Here is a 10,293-nt window from a genome sequence, read left to right on the forward strand (position 1 = left end):
CTGATGAAGATGTTGAACAGTGCGGGCCCGAGGACCGAGCCCTGGGGGACCCCACTGCCCACATCCCTCTGGGTCGAACATGACCCATCCACCCCCGCTCTCTGGGTGCGGCCCTCCCGCCAGTTGGCGAAACTGACAGTGTGGGTGTCAACACCACAGCCCCCCAGTTTCTTAAATGAGAACGGGGTGAGAGACAGTGTCGAAGGCCTTCTGAAAGTCCAGGAAGACGATGTCCACTGCTACCCCTGCATCTAATGATTTGGTGACCTTATAGTAGAAGGCCACCAGGTTGGTCTGACAGGACCTGCCTTTAACGAACCCGTGTTGGTTGCCGCTAAGCACGATCTCCCCCACTGCCCCTCGTGGACATGCGCCAGGATAACTCTCTCAAAAAGCTTCCCCAGGATCGAGGTAAGACTAACTGGCCTATAGTTTCCAAGGTCTTCCTTCCTCCCCTTTTTAAAGATGGGAACCACACTGGCCCTCTTCCAGTCCTCTGGCACCACACCAGAGCATCACGAGGGCTCGTACAGCCGTGCCAGGGGTCCCGCAATGACCTCAGCCAATTCCCTCAGTACTCTAGGGTGGAGACAGTCCGGACCAGCTGATCTGATCTTTGCTGGGAAGAGAAAAGAACAGCGTCCTTTGCTTTTACCTGGGATTCTTCAGTCATCACAGTCCGAGGGGTTTCTATAGACCTGCTGAGGGCAAGGCTGTCCTTCTGCTTGTGTTTCCTCATGATCAAACTGTCTACAACCCAAAACATAAGGGCCTTGAAGAAAAAAAAGGAGGAAAAAAAAAAGTTATTTCTAAGAAGGGCAGCCTTATATAGTGCAAGGAGACTGACCTGGCATGACCAAAGGGGTGGCTCCACAGCCTCTCGGATGAATTACCACCTACATAAGACACTAATTCGCTTGCTAGGATGCAAACGATTTTGAGTGGAACAAGCACAAAGTTTGAGGAAAACTATGCATCCCAAGTTAAAGTGGACAGAAAGCTTTTCAACTCCCAGCAGGCTGCGCACAGGACCTCCACCATGACAGCACGTCAAACCACACCGCAGTACGACTTTCCATTTCACCCACCAGAGCATTTCTGGTCCCACCCACCTATGTCTCAAATCCTTGTTTGGATCACGGAAGCCTATTTCCAAGTGATATTTTCTAGATTAGCAGCAGTTTTGGTAGGCAAAAAAATAGTTTAGAAAATATCACATGGGAATATCAGCCCTTTGGGGGAAGAAAAAAGAACACATGGCTGGACTTCAAGGAGGTCCCATTTAAAAAATAATCCTTTTTAGCAAGAGGACTGACATCATACAGGATGATCCTAAATTATCCTATTTACATGCATGCTTCTTGTCTTCCATTAATCCTTTCTACACTACCTCCACCCAAGTAATTTTACAAAGTAAATGGGATCTTCAGGGTCTGAGTTGTAGCAATTTCTTCCCAGTTTTGACATTAGGCAGCTTCTCAACTTAACCACATTTTCCATTTCCAATCTCTCCACAAACCGAGGATCTGAAAACAGCACCCAGCATCTCCCTGCGGCCAGATTTCATAGCACTACACTTTTTCCATTGATACAATGACAGTGTAGATCTACTTTGAATCTAACGTGCTCATCCTGCAGCGTTGGCTTGGAGGGTGGCAGGGTGCTGAAGTGGAGGAAGGGTCTGTAACTTGTATTTAGTTTGGAGACAGACGTGCAAACTACCGTCCCATGGGGGGAAAAAAAAAAGAAGTCTTCACCCAGCAAAATCAGAGTTCAAGATCAGTAGCAACTAACACTTTGAATGCCTGGGACCTACTGATCTGCTGCAAAGGAAATCCAAATGCTTCACAATGAAGTGAAATTCCACCCCACCACCGCAGCAAGACAGTCGCTGTCAAGTGGCCTCTTGAGATGGTGACAATCTATTAAGCAACTGACTTGAGAACAAAACTTGCCCTCAAGTTCCCCCAAACAACTCAAGGCTCTTTGTTTAGATAACGTGAAGGTGAGGACAGCAATCACTGGCCTCATTTTACAACCCAAGTCGACTCTTCCAGGTAGGGAATCTGTTTTCAGTCTGTGCAATTACAGTACAACTTATACAAAGTGAGCTGCCAGCCTCTATAGAGCTCCTACAAAGTATGAGGTGTGGGGTTTAGTTACTAAGTCAAGTTCTTCCAGTTAAATGATGCTGGAACGTAAGTCAGATAAAAGTGTTGGCAGCACAGCAGTCGCTATGTATGTGAAGCAGTTTGGTAGGCAGCAGATATTTTAGCTTAATTGACTGGCTGCCCCAGGAGAGGTGGGTACTAACCCTAGCCTGAACTGGCCTATTGTGACACTGGTCACGTCGCCTTTGCTTCCTCCCATCTTTTGTCTGATCTTTCCAACCTGACCTTTGTGGGTAAAAACTGCCCTCTTATTACACAGGCAGCAATATCCGTTCAGGATGCTGAAGCATAAATGATGCAGACAGTGTTTTCAGGAAGGTCCTCTGGCTCCACTTACGTTAACTATAAAAGGCACAATGAGCATCACCAGGACAAGTTCCAGCTGAGGGTCTGGGATGTAATCCAGCAAAAGCTCCTGAAGCTGCAACGGAAACAAAAAAGTTAAACAGGTTATTAAACCGTTATTTCTGCTAGGGGATATTAGCCGTGAGCTATAACAGAGACTTCGGCAGCCTTCGTCTTGCTTCTCTACATGGGCCAGAGTAACAACCTACAACACTCCCTCCAGATACTTCCTGACAACCCGAATGCTCAGCAGATGTTTATTCATTCACGAAGCATAAAAAGCTGTGCAGGTCTTTAAAACAGACCGTAAAGTAGCTGGTGGGATTTCCCTTGGCTTCTTGTCCTGGTTGCAAAAGAACAACCGCCTTGCACGAGGTGTGCTGAAAGGATTCCAGAAACACGCAGCCTGATCCAGACTTATATATGAGTGTAGAGGAAGCTAAACAATAAGTTAATGCAAAGTCTAGCTTGGTATCCCTAGGCGAAGCATTCCTTACTGTGCGTCAGCAGGCAGGTACCAACTGGAACACAGCAGAGACATGCCATAACTCAACAGCAACAGCCGTCTCCCCAGCCAGTTCATATTCATTTCCAGGTTACCAGGAATCGACTGTATACAGACTCAGTGCCCGAGTAACTGGGTAAATTCCACAGCTACTGTTACATAGGTCAAATTCGACATTGCGGTCTCTTCTATAAAAGGAAGCTGGTTGCAGTACTGATCCTTGAGAAAAATGCCCCAAGCCACTTGTTTTCTGTAGCCACATGCAGCTGGTAAGCTGCACTCTTTCAGCAGGCGCAGAATTAATTTTTGTTTTTGTACCAGTAACAATAAGTGGTGGGAACAGATTAGGACACTGAATGGTAGTGGTTACCCAAAGCCTGCAATCTTACTTTAGAGCAATGATTGACAACAAGCAGAAGTAAATGGCACATTAATGGAAGTGTTAAGTGCCAGCATAGGCCAATTCAGACCACGTGACCTGCCATCTCCATTATGCCTTGCAGCTCGCATTGGAGTGGACTATGCTGCCATTTGTAATCCAGAGCCCACTTTAGAGATGGGTGGGCTACATCTTCCTTCACCCCATCTCTACTTATGGAAAAAGCGGGGTAGAGAAGGACCAGATGGCCAGAACCTGCCATCGTAGGATTGCTTACTCGTAGAGAAAACTGGCTTCGAGGTCCGCCTGCCCAGATGACTACTGAACACTGCAAAAAAAGAAAGCTAGGAAGCAAGCACCCAGAAATCACAGCAGTCTCCAGAGTCAGCTGGACCCAGATGCATGGTCAGCATCCTATGGTGTCCCTTCAGCTGTGCCTAGGCTGACATCTGCACTGTGACCTTGGGAAGGAGAGCTGGGAGACCACTCCAAGTCCTAGTGTTTTAGACTGGTGCCATAAAGACAAGCTCTTGGCTTTGGAGAGGCCGAACAGTTCTACTTAAGGGTCTTTAAAATCAGTCCACTTCTGGTATTATTTTTCAGCCAATAAATGCTTCCCCAAATGCAGGTTCCTGCTCATGCATCTCAGAAGGTCCCCTGTGAGGTATGACTTCAAGCACTGAGGGTGTATAATGCAGTGGCGTAACTCCCTTGGGTACAAAAAACAGCTGAGAACTTGCCTTTGTCCAACCAGGGATGAGCAGGACAAGGCTGATCACAGTCTTCTCAAAGACCATTATCAGCAAGTAGAGGATGCACTGGCCGATCCAAGCAGCAGCTTGTGGAGGATCACCTGAGAACAAAGTACGTACAGAAAGGGTTCTGCTCGGTTAGTGGAAATACCAACTAGAATCAAGCTTTCAATAGACCCCCCCCCCTCCCCAGCTTTACCTGTTAAGCTGCTTTGTTTAAAGTTTCATAGACAGACATTGTGCAAATATAGTAAATTGCTCTGCCTGTTCGGTAGCAGGGCAACCATGGTTTCAGAGCCATTTTTCAGCCAGGTGAAAGTCACATTTTATATGATGCTACAGACAAAGCCTTGGCTGCGATGATCTAGTTGGAGATGGTCCAGTTTTGAGCAGGGGGTTGAACTAGATGAACTTCTGAGGCCCCTTCCAACCCAAAATTTTCTACGATTTAGCTCAAAGTCACCATACAGTGGGTGCATTTAGATCGTATTTCCCCATAGCCTGCTTATGAGAAACTGCCACATGGGATGATATAAAAAGAAGCAAGAGCCCATCTCCTGCTTCCTCATTACCCACAAGGCCAGTCATGCTTCAGAAAGTGAGATTCAATGGATTTGTGTAGAACAGTATCAAACCAAGGTTGGCCATTTCTCAGGCTTATTATCTTTTACATGCATGTCAATACACAGATTTCATAGCGATTAGGGCTGGAAGGGACCTCGGAAGATCAAAATACAGCCCCCCGCCCAAGGGGCAGGAAGTCACCTGGGGTCATAGTATCCCAGCAAGATAAAGCATCCAATTTGTTTTTGAAGGTGTTCAATGTAGGTGCTTGAACCACCTCCACTAGCAGACTGTTCCAGCCCTTGGGGGCTCAGACAGTGAAGAAATTCTTCCTTATGTCCAGCCTGAAACGGTCTTGCAGGAGTTTGTGACTGCTCAGCCTCATCATCCCTTGGGGAGCTCTGGTGAACCATCGATCCCCCAGGTCTTGGTGGTCACCCCTGATAAGCTTATAGGTGGCCACCAGATCATCCCACAGCCTGCACTTTTCCAAGCTAAAGAGTCCCATGGCTCTCAGCCTGTCATCATAAAGTCTGTTTTCTTGACCTCTGATCATGCACGTGGCTCTCCTCTGGACTCTCTCAAGCTTTTCCACATCCTTTCCCCCCCCGCCCACAGCACTCCAGCTGCGGACTCACCAAGGCAGAGTGCAAGGGGAGAAGGACTTTCTGGGGTTTGCTCGAGAAGCATCTATGGATGTAAGGCAGCGTTTTGGTTGCTTCACTATCCACAGCATTGCATTGCAGGCTCACGTTCATCTTGTGGTCAGTCATGACCCCAAGTCTTTCTTTCATAGTGCTAACCAGCGTAGCACTGCCGAGCCTATAGGGATGCTGCAGGTTTTTCTTCCCAAGGCAGAGAGCCTTGCATTTTTCAGTGTTAAACACCATCAGGTTCTCATCCTCCCATTTGCTGAGCCTGTCCAGATCAGCCTGGAATCACCCGCCTGTTTTCTGGTGTGGATGCTTTGCCCCAAAGTTTGGTGTCATCGGTGAACTTGGCCAGTCTGCTTCTGACTCCAGTGTCCACATCATTAATGAAGATGTTGAACAGGATGGGTCCAAGGACAGAGCCTTGGGGGACCCCACTGGTCACAGGACACTATGATGAGTGACTGCCATCTATTACTGCCCTCTGGGTCTGACCATGGAGCCAATTTCCCAACCAGCAGATCATGGTGGACTCAAGGTCACAACTGGCCATCTTCACCAAGAGGTGATCATAGGATACCAGATCAAAGGCTTTTTTGAAGTCAAAATATATGACAATCTCTTCTCCCTTGTCCAGGTGACAGGTCACCAGGTCATAGAAGGAAAGGATACTGGTCAAGCAAGGCCTACCCACAACAAACCCATGCTGGCTATCCCTTAGGATATTGGTGTTGGCCAGTCCATTAAGGATGGCCTCTTTAAATATAACTTTTCTAAGATCTTCCCTGGGATAGAAGTCAGGCTGATGGGCCTATAGTTAGCCAGATCCACTTTCCTCCCCTTCTTGAAGATAGGCACCACACTGGCCCTTTTCCAGTCTTTGGGCACCACACCACAGCGCCAGGAGTTTTCAAACGTCAGTGCCAGAGGCTGGGCTATGATGCTCGCCAGCTCCTTGAGTACCCTGGGGTGCAGATAGTCAGGGCAGCTGACTTGAAGGTGTCCAACTTCTCAAGGTGTTCCTTCACAAGGTTGGCATTTATGGAGGGCAGGGGATCTCCCTCACTTGGACCTCCCCATCCCATAGCAGGCATGGGCATCCCATGGGACTGGAAGAAAGACTGATGCAAGGTACCCATTTAATAGGTTGGTTTTTTCCTTGGTGTCAGTTGCCCCATCTGGTTCAGCAGGGGTCCAATGTTGCCCTTGCTTTTCCTCCAGCGCCCCACATATCTGAAAAAGGACTTTTTATTGTCCTTGATGCTCAAAGCTGCTGTCATCCAGCTTCTCATCCATCACTAGGTCACCAATTAGGTCATCCCTAGTAGCCAGTACCAGGTCGAGCAGCGCTTTGCCTCTCGTTGGCCCATAGACTTCTTGAGTCAGGTAGAGGTCATCCACGCATGAGGGGAAGCTTCGCAACCGCTTGGATTTTGCTGAGTGATCCCCCCACAAGATGTCTGGGTAACTGAGGTCACCCATGACAACCATGGTCCTGGAGCAAGCAGCCTCAGCCAGTTCCTGGGCAAACTCCTGGTCAAGCTCAGGACTTTGGGTGGGAGGTCTGTAGTAGACTCCCACTGTTGTATCCCCTGTGCCATGTTCCCCATGGATTTTAACCCGGAGGGTCTCCAGTCATCCACCCTGCTATCCAACATCAGCTTGCAGGGACATGTAGCTTTCCTTAACAGAGAGCTACTCCCCTCCCCCCCCATTTTATCTACATGATTCCTCCTGTACAGGGTATAGCCATCTGTACCAAGGGCCAGTCATGGGTGGAGTCCCACCAGGTCTCCGTTACTCCCATGACATAATTATACAGACTCTGAATACGTATTTAATATATCCATGATCATAATTCCTTGGATTTTCAGACCCTTTTGAAGTACTGCCCCTCTCCTGCAAGTTGAATTATATGCCAAGTACAGCAGAAAACAGCAAGCAAAGACTATTGCACCCAAATTAGACTTCCAGGGAAATTTTAGGTGCCAGCTGGGTCCTGACCCATGTCCAGCATCACTGCCAGGTTCTCTGATGGAGTTCTTGACCCTTAAGATTGCCTGCTGAGAGGCTATCGCTTTTATTACGCGACTGAACCCATCTACTGACATAACTCCCCTCTTACACAGTGCAGATGTAAGAGATCTATTGCTGATGGGAACAGAGTCAGGATTATGACACTCACAGCCTTAGACTGAGACAGGGTCTCAATCAACCTCAGTCTGAGTAATGAAATCAGGAAAAAAAGGAAGATAAAAAATAATTAACGGTAGCTAAATATGAAACGATACCAGTACTTATGTAGTGATAACTAAAAGCGTATTTATTGTTAGCAACTATAATGGAGCCATATCAGTTGCACGCAGTAGCTCCTCTTCCAGGCTCCCTGGGATCTTGGGTTTGCAGAACTGGGTTGCAGTTTCTGGCGACAGGCTTTTGAGACGCAAGCGACATTTCTTTTTGCTACAAGTCCAATATAGTCTTTAGTTGCATCCGCTTCCAGTGCGGACAAGAAATTTGTAACAGCAGCTGAGCAAAATCAGGCCTAGCTCCAGCAGCAACTCACATTCAGAAGGTCTCTACCTTTCTGTATCATAACTCTGGTTGATTAAGAAGTCCTTGCACCTCTGTCCCTCTAGACAGATTCTCTCATTGTTGTACACTGAGCATGCAACCAGGATAAAAACTGGGCACTAAAAGAAGAAAGCACTTTGCCACTCCTAATGCTGCATACGAAGAAACCCATCAAGCAAAACCTCCCAGGGGCACGAACAAAAAAAAATGGTCAGTATTGAAGTTCTGGATCTTCAAATCCAAAGGAAATATGCCTGTGATCATTAGGGGCTGGGCCTTCCCCAGGCTTCTGGATCAGCAAGCAGAAGTTGAGCTCTAACACTGCAACTTAAAAAAAAGGCTAGAAAAAAAATCCTGTAGCACCAATTGTTTTCAACCTGGCTCTCCTTTGTACAATACAAGGCGGGTACAATCTGAGGTTAGGATAGAGACTTGGGAGTTCAGGCACACATCCTTAAGAGCCTGAAGTATTAAAACACAAATTTTTTTTTTTTTTTTTTTTTTTTAATTCTATGATTTTGGGAAAAGCCAGGAACCAGATGCAGGTGGAAGGCAGTCAAGAAACGCTGAAAGAACGATTTACAGGAACAGTAAGAGCAAAAAAGGAGTAAAGCAGAAGGATGGCCTGGGTATAGGGGAGGTGAGAAGGAAGGGAGGGAGGGAACCAAGCCACTGAGGCTAGACGCGAGCTGTGCAGCTTCTGGAGACTGGGCTCTTACCCTGCACCCACACTAGCACAGAGCTGCATGATGGGGTGGAAGGGCAAAGGTTGTTTGCAGGGGAGAAAGTGCTGGGAGAGCAAGTGGTTTCCATCACCCGGAAGAAGAGCACCACCACCCTGATGGACTTGTCAAACCAAGAGGTGGACTTCTCTCCATGTACCAACATCTGATCCCCTCCCATACACATTCTTGGTTGTTAAAAGCCCAGTAGGCAAGGATACGGCACTGGCAGCACCCCGGTTGTCCTTCCTTTCTCCTACAAGTGGCCTATGGAGGTGTTGGTGATCTGCGGCATTGTGCAAGGCCATTTGATGCAGGGGTTTCCTGGAAGCCATGGACCCGCATTGCTTGCTAATGCAGGGACTGTCCTCAGTAGCCCCTTCCAATCCCTCATTCCTGGTGCCATTCTAGTCCTAACCCCAATGAGAGAAAACAAAGCCATTGCATTTCCTTTTTGGGCTCGAGTCCTGACTTCCCTTTGGGTCACTGCATGCTCAGCTGGTGCGCTCCGACCCCTGTAGAGAGGCCGGTCTCCAAAACCACAGCATCTTCTGCACATCCCCAGGTGCTCCACTGTTAGGCTCCCCAGTGGAAGCTGCAGCGGCTGAATGTTTCCAGATGCAACCCAAGTCCATCCAAAGAGAAGAGATGAGACTTCAGCCTACATGACCGTGGTTAAATAAGAGATCTGCTGTCTTGGGCCCACCAAGGCTCTGCAAAGTCTGCAGAACACCTCCAGCTGTTATCACACCAACAGCAATGGTGCTTGGGCTTTGTATGGTGCATGCCCAATAGCTTTATCAAGTCTAAATAGTTCATCTTTACCACCACAGATGGAGTAGCACAGCTGAAGGAGGAAAGGATCTCAGACTTGAAAGCTACAATTGAATGTCAGCCTTTTTCCTCCTCCCTCACATTTAGTTTGTGAGAGATCAAGCTAGTTGTTTTTTCTGGGTTATAAATAGGCTTTGCGAAATAAGAAAAATGTTAAATTTTCCAGTCAGCAGGCCGTTCTCTCCCTAGGCAAGAATAAAAGATCAAAACAGATTTCAGCAGCACAGTTAAACGGGGTCTATGAATCTGGGGTGAAGGAAGCGCGAGAAACTGCTTCTGTAGCAGCGCAGACAAGCCTGTGCTGAGCAAGTTGGGTTGGTATAGGTTTGTCTGCAAGCAAGGTTGTGAAAACGGACGGGCACCGAGGAGTATCTCTCTACTTTCAATAGACGAAAGGCAAGCACTTGGGTCACTTGAGACATGTTGCTTAAGCACTAGCAGACAACAGCTTCCTGACTGCCCCTGGATGTGGGAACATTTGTTATAGAAATGTTGTCTAATAGTATCACAGAGCCAAAATGCATCCTACACAGGTCCACAGTTAAACCCAAGAGCTGGCATGGAGCATGCTTTCCTACAACTCAGTTAGACAGGCCAAGTTCAGTAGGTCACTAAACAGTGTTTAAAAAAACAGAAACCAAAAAACCCCAACCAGCTTGCTTCTGTATATCCAGCCAGGGATTTAATGGAAGCATCCTATTTGATTTGTGAAAAAACACATGCTGGAGCTACAGGCTTATATCCCCAATGCGTTTAATAAGGACTCTGTCCTTCATCCTTCCAGGAGAAAGGGGGGG

General features: G+C 47.5%; 1 protein-coding gene across 1 annotated transcript in view; it reads right to left on the reverse strand.

The window, feature by feature from the left end:
* LOC109315821 (store-operated calcium entry regulator STIMATE-like) overlaps positions 1-10,293 on the reverse strand; it is a 53,627-nt gene that overhangs the window by 8,934 nt on the left and 34,400 nt on the right. The window contains exons 5-7 of the mRNA XM_019543747.1: positions 4,141-4,253; positions 2,509-2,592; positions 656-772 (exon numbers count right to left, since the gene is read on the reverse strand). Of these exons, the coding sequence (XP_019399292.1) occupies positions 656-772; positions 2,509-2,592; positions 4,141-4,253 (314 nt within the window). The remainder of the gene's footprint in view (positions 1-655; positions 773-2,508; positions 2,593-4,140; positions 4,254-10,293) is intronic.

The sequence above is a fragment of the Crocodylus porosus genome, unplaced genomic scaffold (assembly GCF_001723895.1).
Source record: "Crocodylus porosus isolate Cpor-Errol unplaced genomic scaffold, CroPor_comp1, whole genome shotgun sequence".
In the NCBI taxonomy this organism is placed as follows: domain Eukaryota; kingdom Metazoa; phylum Chordata; order Crocodylia; family Crocodylidae; genus Crocodylus; species Crocodylus porosus.